The following is a 25,849-nucleotide window of genomic DNA, read 5'->3' as shown; positions in this document are numbered from 1 at the left end:
CACGTCTCTATAAGCCCTATTATGTCCGCGTTACTTGTTTTAACCAGCAGTTCGAAAAAACATAGGAAGAGAGATTTCAGAAACTGCTTGATGCACATAAAGAAATGGGATGTCATACGTCACTAAATTTCATTTCTTGAATTCAGCTCACAATTTGACTTCTTTCCTAAAGACCTTGACATGATGAGCGCAAGCAGGGTAAATGATTCCATCAACACATTTATGTCAACGGAAAACTGCAAGGTGTCTGGAACAACCATATGTTGGCAAACTACTGTTGAATGTTGTATTCCAGTCAAAGTGAACTAAACATTCTGATCAAAGTGTACCAAAGGAAATCATCTACACAACATTTTTATACTGTACATACATTAAGTTTAAACAAGTGATAAAAATATAACTGTAACCAGCCTCATGTGTTTTGTAATGAAATTGTCTTAAGTAACTTGTAATGATATTATCAGTGTGATTTTCCTTACTAGGAGAATACTGACAAAGTATTTGAAATCTGCATATCAGAATAAACACAAAACTGGTTTGAAAAAGCGTGTTTACATCTTTGATGGAAAAAAAAAAAAAAAGTTTTATTTCATTGACCAGACCAAATTAAACTTGCAACTCATTGACTGGAATCATGGATGTTGCCTCAACCTTTTGAATAAATTTTTTGAATCAACTTGATGATTCAAACCATTATCTGCACCAACACAGAAGGGACAAAGCCAGGATTATCTTTGGTCTGGTCATCACCAGTGATTTAAATATCATAAATATGACCATATGGGAACCATTAGTGGCAAGTGACCATGGTGCCCTAAAGTGGATAATGAAAAATAAATTTCAGTAGTCAAGGATAAGAGCATGGGATTTAATTTCAAGAAAGTGGACTATTGTGAACTAAGGAAGTTCTTGGACTTTAATCAATTTGTATTGATTATTGGAAAAATGTATGACGGAAAATACGGCAGAATTAAGGGGTGTGCCTTCAAGACACTTGTCTTTGAACCTACTAATGCATTCATTCTGTTAACGACAGTACAACACAAGGAGGAAGCCAAGCTGGATAGAACATAAAAAGGATTTTCAGTATATATGCTCAGCAGACATAGAACATTGCTGGCCTTGAACAAAAAGATAATATCTAACAAGCATGTATGCTTATCATTATAGGTTTAACTAATTTGCACTGCAATTTTAGCTAATTGAAGTTTTTAATTTCATTTTCAATAGTGTTGCAGCAACTATTGATAACTGAATGTATCTGCTAACTTCTTTGCAGAATTTACATTAAATTGTAAAAAGTCTTTCTGAAACTGGCCATAAAACTTTATTTAAAGAGTATAATTTTTTTTAACTCTTAAATAATAACAATACTGAAATAACTATCATCCAAAGAAGTACTAAGCCATACAACTGTTTCAAGAGTATGCTGTTTCAGAAACCAACTGTTGTAAGAACAGCTGAATCAGCTGTAATTTAGAAATTCTTAAACTTTTTAAAGAAAACCTTAATACATTCAAGTGTAGTCATGTGTTAAGAACCTCTTTAAAGAAATTGTTTGTATGTCTGTTACAACTGTTCCCTACATCTGGTTGCTGCTCTTGTCTTTTATGCTCTTTAATCATTTTTCTTTTCAGGAGATAAGATCACAATTGAAGTGTGGACTGGGCCTCTAGGTAAATACAGTTGTACCTCTCTTTAACAAACTTCTATATAGCAAAATTTTTTTGATTTCCCCTTAGTAATTACATTGAAAATAGTTTCCGCACAACAAAGAAAATTTCCATATAATGAACTGATTTTGAGAGACCTGGGTAAGCATTGTTTGCACCTCTAGCCTTTAGACAGTAGAGCTTTTTTTTTTTTTTTGGTAGTTGTTGGCGCATCGGCTTCTGTGGCCATAATGCACCTCCCAAGGTTTTTGCAGTACTTTGATCCAAGCCCGAGGCGGGATTCGAACCCGCGACCTTTGGGTTGCCAGGCAGGCACTTTACCCACCTGGTTAGCCCAGTAGACACACAGTAGAGCTGACACTGTAGAAAGCATGAATTAAGAGCTAAAGGGTTCAATTCTTAAGAGCATTCCATTCCACAATTCAGTAGTGCTTGTAAAACCTATACAACCGCCTTTACCATACCGAGAAGTTGCACTGGTCAACTGCTATCTACGTGTCCACAGCCACTGGCAAAGATTAAGGTATATTCCCAACATGGACATTGGCTCTAGTCAACCGGTTTTCTATTGTAAGCACCCTATTAGAGAATTAAGAGAAAGTGATTTTCCTTTATCCCAAAAATTCATGTTTCCCAGAAATGAGTCATCCATACTTTCACTAAATTTCACCTGTCTCTGTGTGGTAAGTACAAGTGGTCCCTAAATCAGTTTTGCTTTAGCTGCCGTGCAAATAACCTTACAATGTCTAAGCGGAAATCCTTGAGGGTAGTGGAAAAGGTGGAAGTGCTAAATAGTGCAGATCCGCACGTAAAAAAAAAAAAAAAAAAAAAACCTTAAAAACTTTGGTATCCCTGCTAGTAGTGTGTCAACCATTCTGAAAAACTGTTTTGAGGATTAACTTCCACTTTTCATCCAATTGCAAAAAAATGGCTGAGACTTATTTTCATACAAATTCAGTGTCACAACTACAGTCAATGACTTTTTTTGGTGAATTTGGATAAAACCTTCTTTGAGTATAGGAGTAAATTTTTGCAGAAAAGGCAATGGCCGTGTATAAATCAGGAGGGAAATTGTAGAGAAAAATAGGAGGTATTTATTTTTCTCACTTGCTACTCTCATAGCCAGACTCAATTTTTCAATCATCACTCATAAATAAAATTCTATGACAATTTACAGTTCAAAAAATAGTAACTGACCCTGAGCATGGAGAGCTGATGCACAATGTCATTCTCTGTCATATTGTCAAACAGACCATCAGTGGCCAAAAGAATCAGATCTCCTTCTTGCACAGCAAAGGATGATGTGTCTGCAGATTCAGGACTAGGGAGGAAATAATGACAGATAAGAAATAAAAATTCAAAATGTAATTCAGTTATAAGTCAAAAATGAAATTTTTGGAATTTAGTACACAAAATAATAACTTTATTACAGTCAAATCTTGTTAATACGAAGTTCAAGAGACCTAAATTTTCACATTTTGTAATATTTTGTAATAACGGGGTTTGTAGTAACCAAGTCCCCCAAAAGTGTCAAAAGTTTACTTTTTTTGGCACATACTCTATATATCTAAGAATAATAATAAATAATATAAAAAAATTAATTAATTTAAATTTAAAAAATGAAATAATAAAAACAAAAGCGTTTTCTAACACAGTAATAGGAATAACACTTTTTAAAGATTTCATTTGTAAGATAAATAAACTAAGAGAAAAGCAATAAACAAAAATAAAACTATTGTACAGAATATATTTTGATATATACAATCATAATGTGGTATCACAGTAAAAAGAATTAATCCTAATATAAAAGGAGACATCATTAGCCATTTTCTGCTGAATATGGGCCAGGGTCCTGAGCTGGATATCATCATTCTTCTCTTTCTTGGTGATTTCCTCACTCACTCACTAATTCAGAAATTTTTTTTTTTGGCTGGTGCAGCATAAGTCTCAGGCTTCCTTGGACCATATGGCTAATAATAATAATAATTTTCAATCCGCTGCAGGATGAAGGCCTCTCCAGCAACTTTTCAGTTCCTTCTGTTTTGTGCAATGGCCATCCATTTCCTACCCACAAATTCATGAATTTCATCTGTCCATCTCAGTTGTTGTCTTCCAGGTCTTCTCTTAGCTCCTCTTGGGTACCATTCTGTTATTTTCTTAGCCCGTCTGTCATCATGTCTTCGAGCTATGTGTCCTGCCCAAGACAATTTTAGTTCTTTAGTTTTGATAAGAATGTCCTTTACTTGAGTTTGCTGCCTAATCCATGTGTTTCTCTTCTTATCTAACAGTCTGATTCCCAATATAATTTGTTCCATTCTTCACTGTGTAGTTCTCAGCTTCTCTTCCATTCTTTTGGTGAGTGCCCAAGTTCCATAAGTCATGGTGGGGAGTATACATTGGTTCATTATTTTACGTTTCAGACAAATTAGGATATTGCTACTCAGTATGTGACTATATTTCCTGAATGCTATCCATCCAAAATTTATTCTTCTCTTGACTTTCCTTCATTTATCATTCATTTATAATTAATGACTTGTCCCAGATAAGTACATGACTCCACCTTTTCTATTACTGCTCCTTCAATCATTATATCCCTTTCTGTGGCATACTTGTTTATCATTACTTTTGTTTTAGCCATATTCATCTTTAGTCCAAAATCCTTACTAACTCTGCATAACTGATTAAGATTTTCTTCTAATTCTTTGGGATGGTGGCTTATAACCACAATGTCATCTGCAAATCATAAATGGTTTAGGTACTCTCCATTCACAGTGACTCCTTTCTGCGACCAGTTTAATCTTCTGAAAGCTTCAAGGGCAGCAGTAAACAACTTCGGAGATATGTCTCCTTGTCGAACTCCTTTCTCAATTTTAAATTTATTACTGTCTTTGTCTAGTCTGATAAAGGAGGTAGCATTCTCATATATTTTCTTCAAAATCATAATATGTGGGGTATCTATGCCTTGTCTTTCCAATGCCCGAAACATTGCCTATGCTGTATGGGGTCAAATGCCTTTTCATAATCCACAAATGCCACGCATAATGGTGTTTTATATTCATTTGCTTTCTCCATTAGCTGTGACATTATGTGAAGGTGATCTTGAGAATCCTATCCTAAAGCCAGCTTGCTCTCTCGGTTGATTCTCATCAAGTATGCTTTCTAATCTGTTAGCTGACCCATGTGAACAACTTGTAGATGTGGGATAACAAGCTAATTGGTCTATAATTTCCAATTTCTGATTTATCTCCTTTCTTATGTAGCAAAACTATAATTGCATTATTCCACTCCTTAGGCGCCACACCTTTCCTAATGCATTCTGTGAAGAGTCTTGCCAGTTTTTGTGTCATCTCTTCCTCCCAATATTAACAACTCTACAGTAACTTCATCTTCCCCCTGGGGCTTTCTGATTCATTTTCATCAACGCATGTTCTACCTCATCAGGAAGATCCTGAAAGAGGCCTCTGAGGTCGGGAAAATTAATGTCTAGGAAATAATTGAACTCATACACCAACCATTAGATGAATTTTACTGTAACTAAAATTGGGGCTTTCTGATTCATTTTCATCAACGCATGTTCTACCTCATCAGGAAGATCCTGAAAGAGGCCTCTGAGGTCGGGAAAATTAATGTCTAGGAAATAATTGAACTCATACACCAACCATTAGATGAATTTTACTGTAACTAAAATTTACAAATAAATATCAAAAAATATACAGTACATTCCGGTTATTTGGGACACATCGGGACTAGTGCATTTTGGCCCGATTAAGCGGCTGCCCCAATTATCCGAAGTTTCACGTAAATAGTTAAAAATACAATGTACCCCCCCCTTCCTTTTACAATTGGTTCATTGTACAATCAAATCCTGTTAGGACGAACTCAACATAGTAAAGTATGGTTCACTATACGATGTGCAGTAAGCGCCGGTCATTGTGATCACATTTGTGAATTGAATTTTAATTCTAATTAGTGAAAATAGGAGGAATATTATCTACAGGCTATAAAAGTAAAGATATATTAAGCACAAATTTAGTCTTTATTACCTTACCAATTAAAAAATTAAATGATATGTGAAAATTGGAAGAATATACGTGATAATCGGAATAATTAATACGTACTGTAATATGTACATACAAACTAGTTGAAAGTTCTGTTCACTGACATTTGGGGTGGGGGTTAAAATTTAAAACAGTAAAAAGATAAGTAATCAATAAAAAAAAAACATGGCACACACACAAATTGCAAGTAACACGATACGCGCAAGTGAGAATGGAGTAACGAGTTACGAAGCTTTAAAAATAGGAATGAAGAGAAGATCTGAAAATTAATTTTTTTATATGATTGAAGTTTTCATGGAGGTATAAACACATTTCACCATAATAACCCACAGAATTCCAGCTGTCGGTATTATCACAGATTTAGTAAGATCGAGTTTACTGTCCGTTTATGATAGATTTCACTAACAGAAAAGCCCAATAAACAGATGACTGCTAATTGTTTAATGGTTGTGACCTCCAGAAATCCGACCAAACTACATGGTACGGTTGGAGACAATCGTAGGGTAATCTCCAGTGCTGCAGTCTCCTGCCCTGATTAAACGGAATTTTGTCCCAATTAAGCAAAGTAAACCCTGGCTATTTTCTCGATTGGGTTCTGTTTTTTAAGATTTGTGCCAAATAAACGGCTGCCCCGATTAACCGGTGGCCCAAATAACCGGAATCTACTGTATATATCAAAAACAAATTATATAATTTACTATAAACTGATGGCTGTATATTACGGAATACTAAAACTATAATAAAATCATTTACTACAAAATATGCTAAAATATAAAGATTAAAAGCGCTAAAAAACCCGAAGCTTTCGAAAGCATCAGCTCCCTTCCTCAACAGTGATAAGACTTCCTGCAACATCTCTTTATATAACAGGCTCATGGTACCTCCACACCTGGTATTCCTCCACGTGGTTCCCTCGGCGCATGGGCAGAACTGGAAGCGGAAATGGCTCGGGTACGTGGCAAATAAAATCTTTCATCCGTACTACAGACAACTGCTTCAAAAATAGGATGTATGCGTATACCTCTGTCTCTATTCATGGTATTTTTACTGGATGAGCCAATCCGTAAACCATCTAAAAGTATCATCAACATATCTCATCCAATTTCCAATAGGAAACGAACACTAAAAACCCTATTTTCTAACTCCTCCATGGCCAAATTGGCAACGGTGGCACTAATGGGCAAACCCATGGAAGTACCATGAATCTGTTTGTACATAATTCCTTGAAATAACATGGTAGTACTAGCCAGACATATTTCCACCCTGGTACAAATATCTTCTATACCAAGCAGTGATCGGTTAACAAGTGAGACATCCTTGGTCAATGCCATTTTTACACAATGTATTCCATGTTTAATAGGAATACATGTGAACAAAGATACAGCATCAAAAGAGATCATATTTTCATTATCATTTATAGTCAAATTCTCCACAAAATTTACAAACTCTCTACTGTCTTTAATAACATATTCGGACTGCCCCCACTATAAGCGCAATTAGTTTAGCCAAGTACCCCGATAGAGCATAGGAGGCACTTCCTATAAACGATACTATGGGTCTCAGGGGTAATTCAGCCTTATGAATTTTTGGCAGTCAGTAAAACCTAGGGAGTTGACTACCTGAAGCGTGTAATGCCCAGAAAGTCTCCTTGGAAATCTTCTCCATATTCAACCAAGATTGCACTAATTTGTTAACTCGCCGTTCCAGGCCCAACAACGGGTTCCTCTGGGTCTGCTTATAAGTATTGTTATCTTGCAGAAGATCCAATGCCTTCTTATTTTAATCCTCTGTATTTAGGACCACCGTTGATCTCCCTTTGTCCGCTGGTAGAACTACTATTCCGTTGTCTCTTCTCAACTCTTCTAGGGCTCTCTTTTGACTAAGACTAATATTCGGGGGTGCTCTCCTCATCTGGCTCAAAACCGCAGCAGACTTCACTCGGATTTCATTAGCTAGAGCCTCAGGAAACTTATTGATGGCTCGTTCAATACCCATTGCTATCTCTGCAATGGGGGGAAGGGGGGTTTGGGGAGTACAAGCATGAACTTGGGGCCTAGATTTAGGACTTCCTCATGTTCTTTAGTGAGCTGTCTATTACTCAAATTATGTATAAAATGAGTGCTCCAATCGTATCGCTGTACTACATTTTCACTCAACAACCTATTGAACTTCATAATTTTCCTTTTTCTATATGACTCCGCTAGAAACTTTATCCGAGACTAACCTTCTAATAAGCAACAAGTGTCTGGCAGAAACATTACTACTAACATTACCCAAATATACATCAAGTTGCCGCCTAGTACATCTAAGTTCTTCATGTAGCTTACGAATCCAAACATTCATTATCTTCTTTTGGAAACACAAAGTAGCCCATGCTAATCGAACATCCTGAAAAGGCATTTTGATTCTAAAACCATGCGGTACCATGCACTCTGCAGCAGTATGCAAACCTTAAATGTTGTTGCTGTCTGGCTTCCTTTACACAGTACTTTTGAAATTGTCGGAGATGTTGCACAACTGTATGCCCATAACTACTGATAACATCCTGAAAGAGGCCTCTGAGGTCAGGAAAATTCATGTCTAGGAAATAAGTGAACTCATACACCAACCATTAGATGAATTTTACTGTAACTAAAATTTACAAATAAATATCAAAAAATATATATATCAAAAAACAAATTATATAGTTTACAATAAACTGATGGCTGTATATTACGGAATACTAAAACTATAATAAAATCATTTACTATAAAATATGCTAAAATGTATATTTAGGTAATATTAGTAGTAATGTTTCTGCCAGACACTTGTTGCTTATTAGAAGGTTAGTCTCGGATAAAGTTTCTAGAGTAGCGGAGTCATATAGACAAAGACAAATTATAAAGTTCAATAGGTTGTTGAGTGAAAATGTAGTACAGCAATACAATAGGAGCACTCATTTTATACATAATTTGAGTAATAGACAGCTCACTAAAGAACAGGAGGAAGTCCTAAATCTAGGCCCCAAGTTCACGCTTGTACTCCCCCCCCCATTGCGGAGATAGCAATGGGTATTGAACGAGCCATCAATAAGTTTCCTGAGGCTCTAGCTAATGAAATCCGAGTGAAGTCTGCTGCGGTTTTGAGCCAGATGAGGAAAGCACCCCCGAATATTAGTCTTAGTCAAAAGAGAGCCCTAGAAGAGTTGAGAAGAGACAACGGAATCGTAGCTCTACCAGCGGACAAAGGGAGATCAACGGTGGTCCTAAATACAGAGGATTATAATAAGAAGGCATTGGATCTTCTGCAAGATAACAATACTTATAAGGTGACCCAGAGGAACCCATTGGTGGGCCTGGAACGGCGAGTTAACAAATTAGTGAAATCTTGGTTAAATACGGAGAAGATTTCCAAGGAGACTTTCTGGGCATTACACGCTACAGGTAGTCAACTCCCTAGGTTTTACTGACTGCCAAAAATTCATAAGGCTGAAGTACCCCTGAGACCCACAGTACCATTTATAGGAATTGCCTCCTATGCTCTATCGGGGTACTTGGCTAAACTAATTGCGCTTATAGTGGGGGCAGTCCGAATATGTTATTAAAGACAGTAGAGAGTTTGTAAATTTTGTGGAGAATTTGACTATAAATGATAATGAAAGTATGATCTCTTTTGATGTTGTATCTTTATTCACATGTATTCCTATTAAACATGGAATACATTGTGTAAAAATGGTATTGACCAAGGATGTCTCACTTGGTAACCGATCACTGCTTGGTATAGAAGATATTTGTACCGGGGTGGAATTATGTCTGGCTAGTACTACCATGTTATTTCAAGGAACTATGTACAAACAGGTTCATGGTACTTCCATGGGTTCGCCCATTAGTGCCACCATTGCCAATTTGGCCATGGAGGAGTTAGAAAATAGGGTTTTTAGTGGGTGTTCATTTCCTATTAGAAATTGGAAGAGATATGTTGATCATACTTTTGCCCTGGTCCAGAAGGGGAGGGAGCATGATGCAGTTTGCCAGCTTAATAGCTTCTCCCAATTCATACAATTTACCTCAGAGGTGGAAACAGGCAGTACCCTGTCATTTTTGGATGTATTGGTCTCTAAGGATGGGTTCCAGACTTAAGACGTCAGTTTATAAGAAACCCATGTGTAGAGGCCAATACACACACTACAACTCAGCACACGCTGGACAATATAAGAACAGTGTATATTATCATATCGATAATATCTCATCGTGGACAGCACTGGGGGCAGAGAAAAGTGGTGGATCATCAATGTCTGTTTTTCATTGTTTCAGCCAACTGGAGAGCAATAGTGGCACAAATCACCGCCAACTTCAATGGGGGGGTGCCAGAAACATCTCCACCAAGACCCTCAGGCGATCATTAGTCACAATAGGTTATGGGAGCCGCTGACCCACCAGAGTCCCATTGCTAACACCATGAACACAGGACTCCACACCTCAACTTGGCAAAAGAACATCAGCACTGAACCTTGTTTGATTGGAGACGGGTCTCCCGGTCCAACGAGTCCCGTTTCCAGTTATTTTGAGGGGACAGGCAGGTGCGTATCTGGTGAATACCACACCAAGCTATGCACCCATCATGTCAACAAGGAACTGTTCAGGCAGGTGGACAGTCAGTAATGGTCTGGGGTGTGTTCAACTGGCACACGTTGGGACCTCTGGTACATCTGACATCTCTGAACAGACCAGGTTATATGTCCGTCCTTGCAGACCATCTGCATCCCTTCATGGTCATCGTGCATCCACAGGGCAATGGACTCTTCCAGCAGGACAATTAGCCTCCCCACAGAGCTGACTATAGTTCAAAGAGCATTGTGCAGATTTTACCACCATGGAATGGCCTCTCTGTTCACCCGACATGAACCCTGTGTAGATCTTTGGGATGCTGTAGAAAGGTCCATTCGAGTTTTGGATTCTCCATCCAGGATGCGATAGAATAATGGACAGCGCTGCAATGAGCATGTATGGAAATACCTGTGGAATGCTTTCGTGAACTAGTGGACTCAATGCCTCGCTGTGGGCCTACCCATTACCAGGTAAGTATCCCGTACTTTCTGTCCACTCAGTGTAGATGCATGCATTTGTAATAACAAATGCGTGCATCTACACTGAGTGGACAAATTAAAAACAAAACTTAAAAGTTCAGAAAAAGATACAGCTCATATAAAATGGTACAAAAAATAGATTATACTGTAGCAAAAGAATCTTTGAACTGGCATAACAACTGCAACTGACCTTAATCCTGTGGAGAGAAAGGGAGTATGTAATCAACTTAGAAAAACTGTTTTTATTATTTTTCTAATTTAACATCTTCATCCGTTACAATGATGTTTTTCAGAGTGCACTTATGTTGTAGCTACCATAAGCTGGTCTTGTTTACACAAAAGTAATTTCTAACAAGTCAGTGCCATCCTTCGGGAAGTAGGGAACCAGGTGGCCAGAGGCAATAATCAGACAGCCATGCCAAGATTTGTATTAAATGAACAAAATAACAATATTTATTTTTCACGGGGTGAAAACAAACTTTGTAATACATATTAACCAAAATTTGTAATAAATGAATACATTTACATAGACAAGCCTATCCTTTTGCAGGGGAACAATAAGTACTTCATATAAAAGTACAGGCGCCTCCGTAGCCAGGTGGGAAGGAGCAGCAGTGCATATTACACACTTCTTGATTAGACCGGGGTTTGAGCCCGTCACCACCAAATACAGAAGATGCAGAAAGGTCAGGGAATGACCACCACATATCCCGGAGCAATATGGCCTTAGTTGCTAACGCTCCTAAAAACCAAATAACAAACATAAAAGTACGTTATAAACCGAGTTTGTATTAACAAGATTTTACTGTAATACTAAAAACAGTACGTTAATCTACATAGGCCGCTCAGTAAAGATCCCATTCATCTAAAAAGAATAACTACAGAATTGTTTTTTAAAATCAGATAGCTCATAATTCACATAATAGTAATGGGATAATTCATAATTTATATAACAAATTTTGATAACTACAACTGTTTCCATTTTTCATAGAAACTAGAGTAGTGGCAAGGATGAAATGGAATACAGATCCAAAATGTTTCTCCTGTTTCTCCAAGGGAAAACTGTTCATAAGCAATCACTGGAATGACTAAATGTTTTGTTTTCTTATTGTGTTCTCGAAACGGCTCACACAATGAACAGATAATATTTATATATAAGAAAAACATGCATCTCCAAAATAGTCCTAAACCATAAAACCACCTCACACCATATTGTCTGCCTTTTAGATCAGCAGAGGATGTTATTTAAGTTTACATTATACTCCTAGTCTCCTTTTGCAGCAAAATCACTCTGATGGACCAATGCAAAAATTACACTTTGCTCAAAAGGGATATTAATATTTTAAATTGTTATCCACAGTTAAAACCTTTTGATTTAAGCTTATTCACACAGAAGGCCATGCAAATGGAAAAGCAAATTTCAATATAAATAAACCTTAGTTTATTTAACCCTTCATTGGATGCACCAGCAAAACAAACGTAGTTGGTTGCAATATGTCTCACAGATACATACTAGGTTTCATATTGAAAAAATTAAAGACTAAAAATTGCTAAAGACTAATGTTTAAAAATTGCTCAGTTTATTCATAAATAACATATACAAGTTTCAAACGTTTATACATAAGAAATTTTTATTTTTACGTATATTTTTTATATAAAATATTTTTATATAAAAAATTATTTTCCGTCTTCTTGTTCATGGAACGTTGCTTTTTAGAGCAAGATGCACAAATCATTTCTGTGTGCTCTAAGCAGAGGTATTGCTTAAAATTTGTGCAAGAATACCTTGTCAGTCTGGTTCTCTTTGTTGCTTGCCAACAATTAGTGCACCGCTTGCGAATGCTCTCCCATTCTGCATTGTAGAAGGCTCAGTACTCTGTAACCTTAGTTGAAGGGGAGTTACACCTCAAGGTACCTGGCTCCTCCAATGAAGTTACTCAGCCACTAATTCTGCAGAAAGTTGCTTTACTTCTTTTTCATTTCCCATGTCGATCATTGCACATTGATTCTGCTAATGTTTAGCATGTCGTACAATATCACCCTTGGACAATGATAACAAGCTTCCAGCACATCTTAAGTAGCACACATCTGATCCACAGTATCTACTACAGACTTGATTGCATTATAAAATGTTACAATTTCTGGTTTCAGCTGATTACCTGTTTCACAGTCAATGGCATCATCAAATGCAAGGAGGAAATCAAGATGACATTCTTCGATACATAAGAAATTGTTGCTTCTCCCTGAAGCCAAACAAACTCAATTTTTCAGGTTGGTTCTTGGCTGACACAAATTCAACTGGGAGGTTGTAGTAGGTTCTTTTTTATCATTCCAACATAAGAGTTTCCTTTTTCTGAGTTCCAAAACCAAACTGATATCCGTAAACCAATTATCCGCTGTAATGTTCTGTCCAGTCCCATGGATACATTCTGCCACTTTTGACATCAGCTGGTCTATTGCTGATTTTGTACAGACCTTCAAGTTGCTTCCCTGCATATATTTCAAGATTGTAAGAGTATAGCACTCTAGAATCTACTAAGGCATATATTTTGAGTTCATATTTGTTGGGCTTTGAAGGCATATACTGTATGAAACCACATTTTCCTCTGAAGGCTTCTAATTTCTCATCAATTCTGACCCAGAGTAACATGTCTTGCAGTTTTCCACAAATTTAGTGAAAATCTCTCTCTTATGGGGGTAAGGCAATCATGTTTTCTTCTCTCATCCCTGGTTGCTCATTCATCAAATCTTATACACCTGATGAGGAACTTGAGGCATCTCTGGTTCATTACTAAGCAAAATTTTTCAAAGGCATTCCCGTCAGTTCCCCATAACTCTTCCAGTCTCTGTTTGTTACTCTGAAGTGTTCCAGCTAAATAAAAAAATGAAAGCTTTTATCTCAATTTTGTCTGTAAATTTGGCATCTCTTTCTCGGCTGTAGTTTGACTGAACAGTTTGAATATAATGATTTGCGCATTCAACAATTTCCTCTAAAATTTTGTTTGTTTGTTATTTGGTTTTTAGGAGCATTAGCAACTAAGGCCATATTGCTCCGGGGATATGCGGTGGTCATTCCCTGACCTTTCCGCATCCTCCGTATTTGGTGGTCACGGGCTCGAACCCCGGTCTAATCAAGAAGCGTGTGTTATGCACTGCTGCTCCTGCTCACCTAGCTACGGACGCATCTAAAATTTTGTCTGTAATAAGGCAGTTCCATGCTTCTGAGGGCATTTCTTGCTTGACCAATAACTCCAGGCAATTTTGTTAGAAGATTTTGAGATCTGCACCGAATTTGTGTTGATCTCTTTACTTTCCTCCACTTTGCCAATTTATCCTTTCCTATGAAAAAATTGTCAGTGTCGTCCTATTTGTTGCATCTTGTGCACTCTCCAAGTTGTCTTTTCTTGTTTCAACATGATCCTTGTCGGATTCTGTCCCGTCATCAATGCTTTCATCACTTACTTCCTCAGAAAACAGCAGGGCACAAATAATTTTGTGCATCATTTGCATTACTTGGGTCTAAGCAATCCATCCCTGTCATCAAAAGTAGCCCAGCACCACTTACATGGATGATTGAACTGTATCTTACAGATGAAAACAGCTGACTGAATCAAAACCAAAAGGCTTGGGAAAATGAAACCAATTCCAATTGCTTCCAAGAAGCAATGCAGGAAGTTACTGAGAAGCACACGTGCACTGCTACATCTTGTTCCAAGAAACAAAGAAAGATATGAAAGAAAGAGTTGCCATGATATTGCAACCTCGAATAAGTAACGCTTCACCAGTGGAGAAGACTATTGTTACTTATTCTCAGAGGATACCACCACCACCACCACCCAGACGGCACCGTTTCCAAGCTTGTTTGCTTCTCCTCGGTGGGTGGGCAAGTACCCTGGTATTGTAATGATGACAACCCAGTTGTGAAGTATAACTCCACAATATGAGAGATGACTGATGGTGTGCAACTGGTTATCAGAATGAAAACATTTTAGGGCTAAAGCCTCATGTTGTGAGCAAGTTTACTGATGTATAAGTTAGTGCTATTGCATCATTTTAATATGCAGTAACATCTAAAGTAGTATATAATTGGCATCATTTAAATATATCTCATAAGTGAATACCTTCGCAATGAGTTGCCATGATATTGCACTACCTCGAATAAGTAACGTTTTACCAATGGAGAAGATGCAACATGAGGCTTTAGCCCTAAAATGTTTTCAGTCTGATAACCAGTTGCACACCATCAGGCATCTCTCATATTGTGGATTATACTTCACAACTGGGTTGTCATCATTACAATATCAGGGTACTTGCCCACCCACCGAGGAGAAGCGAACAAGCTTGGAAATGGTGCTGTCTGGGTGGTGGTCTCCACTGGTGAAGCTTTACTTATTCGAGGCTGCAATATCATGGCAACTTGTTGCGAAGGTATTCACAATATGAGATATACTTAAATTATGCCAATTATGTACTACTTTAGTAAGTTGCTACGTATTAAAATAATGCAGTAGCCCTAACTTATACATCATTATTTTATTAAATTAATAAAACGAGCAGGTCTCAGCACAAAATAAATATTAGATTTATTTATAAAGATAATTTATAAAGATTAATTAGTCACTAAATACATTAGATGGATTTAGCAAGCAACTAATAAAAATCTGCCACTTAAAGGAGGGCTGCTTAGAGCAGGTTTCACTTACAAAACAGAATCATAACAAAAACTAGATGATTGGTTAGGCTATCATTCTTTTTCATGCAAAACAGACCTTCAACAATTAACATTTATGACAAAAAATACTGCTGACAGTTTGCTGCCCATAATAAGAGTCCGTTGTACTGAACCTTAGTTGAAAGTTGTGCAACTTTTGCAATTACAGAAATCATTATGACCACAAAAAAAAAAAAAAAAAAAAAAAAATATATATATATATATTGACATTCAGTTTGGCTGCTGCTTACAAATTAGTTGTAAAATACTGGACACAAGATTGCATTTTTTTTTTTTTTTTTTAGGCACTACAACTTCTGGGATTTTCCTGCCTGAAATATTTTACATATTTTACAGGGTGTACATAGAGAGCTAACTTTTGTGACATGGTTGTGTTTCTGACTGCTGCTCTACTGTACTAACTATGAGTGCAGAAGTCAACAACCCAGGGGAGATGAAAAACAACTTCTCATGAATAAGGGCAACTGTGGTCACATTTCTACATACATACATAGTGATCCAAAGACTAACAATACCCATAGACTGGTAACCCAAACTCAATCAGTTAGACAAATTAGGTAATAAACAGAAACTAGCAAGATGGACTGATAGGAAACACATCCTGAACACGTAAAGGACATCAAATGACAAAGGTTTTTTTTTTTTACCCCCATAACTTAACACTTAACCACACCTAGCTAGTACTTAACTAGTACTGAAGTTGTGTAACCAGTTAGCACTTAACTTAGTAATTAACTTAAATATAATTATATATATATATATTTTTTTTTTCCAATCTAGCATCTAATGTGCATTCAGTTAATATCTAAATAGCACTTAAGTAATATTCATCAGTTTAAACCCAGCACTTAACTCAGTAGGTAACTTAAATATAAATTTTTTTTTTTTTTCAACTGGGCATTTAACCTGTAATTAACTAGTATAATATTAAGCAGTATTAATGAGCTTAGCACTTAAATTAGTGAGTAACAAATTATCTTTATTATTATTTTTTTCTAGCATGTACAGCAATACCTCTCTTAGCACAGCTTCAAACAGTGCAGGTTTCACTATAACAGTTTTCAATTAAGTCCAAAATTTACTGTACATATTAAAACTCATTCAATAGTCTAGACATGCGTACATATATGCTGAAGTGCCAACTATTGTCTCACATGCACATTATTATTATTATTATTATTATTATTATTATTCGCTACATGGTGCAAGGAAGCCTGAGGGTTATGCTGCACCAGCCAAAAAAAAAAAAAAAAAAAAAAAAATTCCCTTCTACTTTTTTCAAAAGTAGAAGGGAATCACCAAGAAAGAGAAGAATGATGATATCCAGCTCAGGACCTTGGGTGTGCCAAGCCCATACTCACCAGATGTGCTAACATCTGGTGAGTATGGGCTAACACGTGCAATTACACATGCAATTATAACACGTGCAAGTATACATGCACGTGTTAGCATTAGAATTGGTAGAGGCATATGATGCAAGAAAGCAAGCTTATGAAGCATCAACCAAAAAAAAAAAAAAACGCTCCCATTTCACCCCTCCGTTCATTCCAAATACCTGTCCAGCTCAGCCTCAAATTTATTTAGGCCATCAACTTCCAACATGTGAGACAACAAAAAAAAAAAAAAAGTTATAATATACATTCTGTATGTAATAAGTATGATATATCATACTTATTACATAGAGAATGTTTACTATAAAAGGAAATAAAAATACACTACCATAATATTTACATGGCATTTTGCTAATTTATATTCGTTATCATTAAAAAGGATCCAGATTGCGATGAGTTTTGTTTTTCTAATATAGATTGCAAAGAAAACTACTCTCACTCGTAACCTCTATCTAGAATATAAATTTTCCAGTTATCTAAGTGCTGAATAACAAAGCTTTTACTGTACATTAGAAACATGCAGCAAAACTTATTTAAATGGTTCTTTTAAAATAATTTTTGGCAACAGTTAATAGAATAAAATTTCTGTATACTGAAATGATTCATACACCCACACTTCCCCAGTGAAGTCCATCATAACAGTGTGTGTATGTGCGTGCGCAGTAAAATTCTGTACACATATATTTGTATGTTTAAAACATATCATTTAAAAAAAAAAAGACATCTGGAACGCTCACATTTATGGCAAGGAGCATAAGAAGGACAACCAAGTATACAAGTAGCACAAAAAATTAAAAATGATAGAAACAAAGTAATATTGTAAGATTTTTCTACTACAATGAGCTGAGCATTAACCACTTTGAATTTACAGCAGTAGGAAAACCTATGACTAAAGAAAAGAACCATACACAAGGTGCTTCATTATACAAGAAATATAATCAAAAGTAAAAAAGATCACAGAAATAAATTAAAGGAAAATCAAATTTTCCTACTTCACAATGCACCTACATACAGGTCTATTTGGTAAAAACTGCACTAATCAACGTTTGAGAACTCTATTAATTGATATTTCGCATCAAGCCATTTTTTCCTTTTTTCCAAAGGTAAAAATGCTAAAAGGATTTTTTTTATTTTTTATTTTTTTTTTTTTTTTATTTCAGAGCAAACAGTAAACTGTTATGATGAGGACTACAAACAAAATACCTTCCAAGAATGTTTCTAATAATTGCACTACTATTCAAGAACACTACTTGAAAGGAAATGTTTATGGGTATGCACATGCACTCATTTCTGATAAAGAGAAAAAAAAAAAAAGAGCAAATGTGCATATACATTGTAAGTGCTAGTAAACCTTTGGGTCACATGATATGTTATCATTCGCTCATTATGCTTGTATAATTGTAATGTACATAAAATAGGGGACTTGCCACACAGAATTTTTCTAAAATTCTAAAATTTTATGTACATTATTTAGCATATTGGGATGAGATGAATAGTAAATAATTAAACAGCAAAAAAAAAAAAAAAAATTTCAAATAATTTATAATAGAAATATACTGATGAAATCTTTATAATAAATACAAATAGCTTCACCTGTAATGAACTTTTTCCCTGTTTAACAATTTCAAACAAGCTGTTTGGATCTTCACTTGTTGGCTCTTGAGGAACTCTACGTGCCACACGCCCACCACGTTTTGTATCTCTTCGCCCCCTTGCTGGTCTCATCCCTTCAATTCTTCTTCGCTTTCCCCATCCACACATTCCAATTTCTTCTGGGTGAATATCCATAACATCACCAAGAAGATCTTCCTGTAACTGTGCATCACGTACCAATAGCTCCCCTCAGGCAGTCAGCAGAAACGTGCAACAGTGTTCAGTATTCTTAATTCCATCCTGAGAAGATGACGTGACAGCATTTCAAACTTTTCATTTCACAATTTATTTTTTACCTCTTTAAATATGATCCAAAATATATCTGCATCTTAGTTAGAAATCACTGCCAACAACATGCATTCTGTTCGGCAGCATGTTTTGCCTCATTTGGCAAATGATTTCACTGGTTTTGAATCACAAGTTCAGACAATTGCCGAAGACACTGTGAAGATCGGAGAAGACTTGAGATTCAAAATTTTCGACGCTGCCAATGTAAGTGACTGCAGTGACTAACATGCAAATGACTTAGATGATGCAACTCTCCTTGAAATTGACAAGCACACTGCATATGAAGAAGAGGAAAACAAATCTGAAGTGGCACGATAAGAATTTTCAATAGAAGAATCGGAAAAAGTTTTTTGGGGATTAACATGGCCTGCGAGGCAATTATGAATGGAGATCCAGATGTTGAACATAGCATCAAAATACGGCAAATTTTACAAGATGGGATTCGATGCTACTAAGACTTGTACACTGAGAAAAAAGAAGAGACAACTTCACCAGACTTTATTATTGAAATGCCTAAATAAAGAATAAAGCTTTTTTCTCATCTCTCATGATGTTACCTTTTCATTAATAAAATTTTTGCAATATTTTTTTATTTCAAATCACCTTAATTGGCTATCAAGCACAAATTTATACATTTATTAAAATTTGTTTATAGACTATCTCTGGTATACATTTAATTAAAACCCATTATAATTATACCTCAATCAGCAGAGTTTCACATGACAGAACAGTTTCGGTATTGATTATCAGTGCTATACGGGGGTATTTTATTATTTTATCTGCTGTATTTTATCTAGCATGTAACACATTAAACCTATTACAATTTAACCTATATTTAGTTCTCAATTTTTTTTTTCTTAACATGATCTAGTTTATCATATAGATCTTAATATAAGTTACATTTATTTGTTAGAATAGCCTTAGAATTAAGTTTTGTTTTGAGGTGAATACCTCCCGTCTCCCATCCACCTCTTTCGAAACCCACTCTTTCTCCTGTCTCTCCTTGGAAAACTCAGGCAACCCCAGGGACAGCCTAGCCAAAGTTGATTCTGAACTCCCTGGCCTGACTCCCCAATGCCATGGATACTAGGGGTCTGTGGTGCTCCAGGGCCCCCTAGACAAAGAAACCAGGAGAACAACAGAACCCTATGTTACACAACACATCACTTTCACTTTCTGGCTTTTACAGGGAACTGTATCTCAACATAACTATTAGTGGAGTTGCGAGTAACCACTGCTGCCACTTGACCCTCAATACTATGCTCGGAAATTATGTGCATCCTGAAATTATGTATTTCTTTGGTATCTTACATTGTTAATTACCTTAAAACCACACACACTCACTCTCTGATTAAATGCTGTGTCACGAATAACATATGACAATGCTACATGTTTTCTGCATTCCAAATTACACCTACGCCTGAAATATAGCAATCCTGACAGGCAATTCATTACAGAAACAGGGAAAAAAGACAAAGAAGGGGTCAAAACATGGCAAAAAAGGCAAATTCTCCATTGTAAATACAGAGAATTGGCAGGTATGCTTTTGGTTTGTACTGAGCGGCCACTTTATTAGGTATACCTCCCTAATAGTGGGTTGGTTCCTCCTTTCCTTTCAGAACAGCCTGGATTAATCATGGTGCGAACTCAATAAGGTGTTGAAAGCATGCCACAGAAACTGGTCCACACTGATTCAACTGCTTCTCACAGTTGTTGCAAATTGGGTGGTTACAGATCTCAACTCCAAATAGTTCATTCCACAAGATCATCATTCCATCATCACATCTGGTGAGTATGGGCTTGGCACACCAAGGGTCCTGAGCTGGATATCATCATGCTCTCTCTCTCTCTCTCTCTCTCTCTCTCTCTCAGGGTAACTCGGAAATTTTTTTTTTTTGGCTGGTGCAGCATAAGCCTCAGGCTTCCTTGCACCATATGGCTGATAATAATAATCACTGACATGGACTTGTGATCATCATTGACATGGACTCGTGCTCAACTGGATAACTGGATTTATCAGAAGCCACTGCAGTAGGCTGAATTCATTCTCCAGTTCTGTACAATTCTGGCTTTATGACATGGCATATTATTCTATCTGGTCAAGACAGAATTTCTAGATAATCAATGGCATCCAGACATTGCTCCATTGGTATCAAATGGGATCCAATGTGAATTACGAATACACTCCCCCGCACCACTAAACAGCCACTACCAGACTGCATTGTTGACACCTGGCAGGATGGATCCAAGGGCTCATGATGCTTTTCCTATACTCTGGTCCTCCCATCAACATGATACAACAGGAACTGGGATCCATCAGAACAGACAGTTTTCCAATCCTCCACAGTTCAATGTTGGTGTTCCTGAGCCTTCTGTAACCATACCTTCTTGTTTTTTGCTGACAGGAGTAGAACCTGGTTTGGTCATCAGTGTGATGCCCTATCCATGACAAGATATAATGAGCTGTGTGCACTTAAATGCCTATGGTTACTGCTGTTGTACAAGGGGTTGTTATTTGAACGACTGTTTCTGTTTGCCTCTCTGTTCTTGTCAGTCTCTGTTGGCAAACACACGATCACCATTTCCCAGCAGGGTGGCAGTTTCCAAGACACACTCACACTGGCTCATCTGGTGCAGAATGCCATGCCACATTGTGAATTGATTACATACAGCAAACCTATATATCTGCCAAATGGCTATATATCATAAGTACAAATACAGGTGCATGATGCTGTTACTGAATTGCCATTTTGTAAAAAGGGTAGGTGCTAGTATAAAGTGACAACTCAGTGTATGATTCTCACTGGATGCTTCTAACCATAACTGACAGTTAATGTCATACAAAATGTACATCAGATAAATTTGATGTAAAAAAAAAAAAAAAAAACCCTTAAGGCAAACACCTCAACAGCTTTGTTTTACGTTCATTTCTTGATTACAACAGAAATGCAAGCAGTGCATATCCTGCATTTAGGAACAAAAATTAAAGGGTTTTAAAATATCTTTATGGAATTAACTTTTATTCCTATGTGCAGAGTAATTAGGCCCTTGGTCAAAATCCAGAAATACAAGAAGCCTGAAATCAAAAAACACAGTGTAATTACTGAAGTGATTACCAGAAAAACTTCAAAATGTCACAATTTGATAACAATAGCTATTAATCATAACACTAAAGTTTTAAACTATGGTTTATCACTTATTTGGAGAGGTATGGGTCTAAATTCCACTAATGACTGGAGTAATTTCTACAGGCCTTTTCAATTGTGACTGAGTTAATTGGAATATGGTAAACCCTCATATTCTTGCTTTTTACAATTTGCACAACATTCAGGTCAGCCCACAAACTTGTACTACTACTGTTATGCATTATTATATCAAATTGAAACCTACAATAGCTTGTGAGGACTAATGGCCTATCCTCTCTAATGGCCTAGGAGGCATATGGTCCTACAGTAGACTGGCATACAAAGAGTAAAATCCGTTAATCATGATTAGGAGCATTTGCTGAGAGACAAATATCATGAGTTTCATTACCAATGGATCATTTGGCCATATCATCACTTCAGTTTTATTGACATCGGGAGACGTTTGAGAGCATGTAAATAATAATGCATGTGAAACTTTCAAAAAGTGCTATAATGGTTATGAGTTGAGATTTAATGAGCATTTTACATTGGTTCCTTGGGTCTCATTATAACTAAATTTAAATATACATTATGCAGAAAAATAACCTACCTACCTATCACTATGGACCAATCCACTGATACCTGGTGGAGGAAGAGACAGCTGAAAAGGAGTGTTGAAATAATGTTGCTGTTCTTCAGAACGGTGAACGATATGCCCTCGTCTTATTACAAGGAATCCACTATCTCCAATATTGGCAGTGTAGACTGTGCGATCTGTTCTATTTAAAACTAACACACAAGCTGTACTGCTACCTATGTATTGAAAAATACACTTCACTATTACTTTTTTTTTTACAACTTTTCAATTACAAAAGCACAAACATAATCAAAAACACACAAAGATTTCACCAACATTTACTGGAAATGCATTCACTATATCAAATCAAAATCCTGTCAGATGCAATGCTAAAAGAATATTTGCACAAAAATTTTTGGTTCAAGATTAATAATTGCAACTTTCTCTAAGTTCCTAAATATAAATTCAGTTTTACTTTCAAGATTTTTGAGTGAAACATGGTTGTCTCCACACAATTTTCTTTTCTTGATAGATTTACTAGTACCGCTGTCGCTTATTCTCTTAGTCGACACTATGAAAACACCTAAGAGGTGCAGCATGAATACTGTTGCAACTTTTCTGTGTAGTGGTCACACTACACCTCACTACAGGTGTTGCTTTAAGGTGTGTGGGTACATGCGTGTGTGTGCATGCACGCATTGTGCTTTAATATTTATACAGTAGACTATCGATTTTCCGGGATAGATGGTAAAAAAAAAAAATTCCAAAATAATCGATTTCCCGGTTAATCCAAAAATACAGTAAGTTCCTGACATACGTAAGAGATATGTTCCTGGAGGACTTCTTACGTAAGTCGAGTTTTACGTAACTCAGGAATGACTAAAAAAAAAATATTGTTACTATATTCCTGATATGCCTAAATTACAAAAAGCACATAATATCCTCAGAAGAATTAAGAAAAATAGTTATATTTTAATTAGTTCAATTAAAAACTATCTGGGGACAGCAGTGAAGTAGCCGGAGTATCACATTAAAGGAAGAAAAAAACACATGTTATTGTACTGTAAAAACTGATTTGTATTTCACAGCCTTGGTTATTATAGTTGACCTCTTTGGTGCCGATTGCTTCACCGCTTCTCGTATTCTGTCTTTCTCCTTTATTGTGTTCACCGTTGCCACTGACATATCTGAATTCCGCGCGATACTTGTTAATGTTTGGCCATTTTCATACATCCTTATTATTTTAATTTTCTGATCCAACTCTATTGCTTTTCTTTTCTTGATAGATTTACTAGTACCGCTGTCGCTTATTCTCTTAGTCGGCACTATGATAACAGTCAAAATTAAATTTTCTGAAAAGAACTTCACAGGGTTAAGGCGAAAACTCACTATTATCACCCCACGTGAGCTCACATTTTACTAAAACACCTTTCTGGAGGTCACTACCATAAAACAATAAAAACAATTTGCACTTTCCGCATTACTGAGTTTTTCTGTTAGTGCATCTAATTATAAACAGGTAGTAAACTCGATCTTATTGTATTTGTAATAATACCAATAGCTGGAATTCTGTAAGTTTTTAAGTTATTATAGTGAAATGTGTGTCCCACTTCATTGAAATCTTGTCATATAAAAAAATAAAAATAACTTACGTAAGTCAGGACTTACTGTATCGAAAAATGTTCAGCAACCTATGTAAAAAGTGTGGCAATAGATAAAAAAACGAAAAAAACTTGCCACATACTACTCGCGTGTCCAATACGATGCTTCCCTTTATTTTTTACGTCGATTTTAAATCATTAGATTTAAAATTGACCCTTAATTTACCTTCCCTTTATTTTTTACCATGTCGCGTATGGTTTCGTCACCAACATTATAATGGTTCTTTAGAAATTTAACGGTGTACCGTTTTCAAACTTTAGAATAATTTCAAGTTTTTGTTTAATTCTCTTGTGTTTGCCCATAATTTTCATGATTTCTAAACAAAAAAAAAAGTCACTATAAAAAAAATATTGCGATGTTCCTGACATAAATAATGAAACAAAAGTTGTCCTTTTGCGGTGCAACAGAACATAACAATCGACGTGATGCACTAAAACAAACTAAACATTTGGTCTCTCTCTTTTTTTTTTTTTTTTGAGCGACAGGTGTGAAGACAGCGGGGGTTGAAAGATATGCAACCCCCCGCTGTCCCAGTTAATCCTCATTGCTCATTTACGACTTGCAAAACATCTGTTTATATATATTCTAGTTATTACTTGGATTTTATGATTTCAGGTTGATTTTTTTTTTTAATTTGGAGTCTTGAAGTCTCCCGGTTAAGTGAGTCTTCTGTATATATTATATATAAGCAGAAATATGCATAAATACAAAATTCTTAAATTTCACACATACTGGATGACTGCATATAAAATTTTAAATAAACTTGAAAATGGAAATATTAATAATGGGCATGGATATAATAGCTACAAACCACTATACAAGTAAAATCTGACACTTTACAATTTGGAATTCTTTAAAATCTGGCACACAACTTACAATTCGGAAATATTAAAAATGCAATCCAACATTCATATCAAAAATCATGTCTTTAAAAATCTACATAAAAAAAAAAAAGTGATATTTCCTTCTTTATAAGACTTGTAGAGCTATCTTGTCCTTCAATTTGTTTTTACGGCCAATAGGATTTATACTACATAGATAATGCAGTTGTATTAATTCACATAGCAGAGAATTAAGGCAACTTGTTGCCTGATACAGCACTACTTTCAAACAGATAGCCTCTCCACAAGATTGGCCATTTGCTCAAAGATGACACCTGCTATGACAGCATGTTTCAACACTAACTGGTCCCTCATTAGATAGCAGGTGGTCTCTAGTGTTGTTACTAGAGACCATCCATTATCTAATGAGGGACAACACTACATTACAATAGTGAAAACTGATTTGTACAATGCACAGCAACTCACATCAAAGAATTTATTTACAACTTTTCTGCAGATAAAACAGCCAAAAATAAAATTCACTGATGTGAGCTGCCAAGTGTTATACGAAATCTGTTTTCAAAGCTGTAATACAGCTAAGGCTATCTGCTGAAAGTAGTGCAATACCAGGGAAAACTTGTTACAAAATCAAGTTTGTTCTGTTGTGAAAATTAAAACATTGAAAATTGATTATTATCATAAATGTTTCCAGATATAAATAAATTCAACTGTTTGTGCTCAATATTCAATGAAATGGACTCTAAAACTGTCCAACCAATAAGTGCACCTCTCTAAAATCAAGAA

General features: G+C 36.1%; 1 protein-coding gene across 2 annotated transcripts in view; it reads right to left on the bottom strand.

The window, feature by feature from the left end:
* LOC150091533 (protein phosphatase PTC7 homolog) overlaps positions 1-25,849 on the bottom strand; it is a 108,865-nt gene that overhangs the window by 44,288 nt on the left and 38,728 nt on the right. For both annotated transcript variants that reach the window (XM_090384412.1, XM_090384418.1), the window contains exons 3-4: positions 22,600-22,798; positions 2,871-2,994 (exon numbers count right to left, since the gene is read on the bottom strand). In XM_090384412.1, the coding sequence (XP_090240538.1) occupies positions 2,871-2,994; positions 22,600-22,798 (323 nt within the window). The remainder of the gene's footprint in view (positions 1-2,870; positions 2,995-22,599; positions 22,799-25,849) is intronic.

This window comes from Mastigoproctus giganteus, chromosome 1 (genome assembly GCF_048544385.1).
Source record: "Mastigoproctus giganteus isolate SK-2022 chromosome 1, ASM4854438v1, whole genome shotgun sequence".
Classification (NCBI taxonomy): Eukaryota; Metazoa; Arthropoda; class Arachnida; order Uropygi; family Thelyphonidae; genus Mastigoproctus; species Mastigoproctus giganteus.
This window is presented reverse-complemented; position numbering and strand designations above follow the sequence as displayed.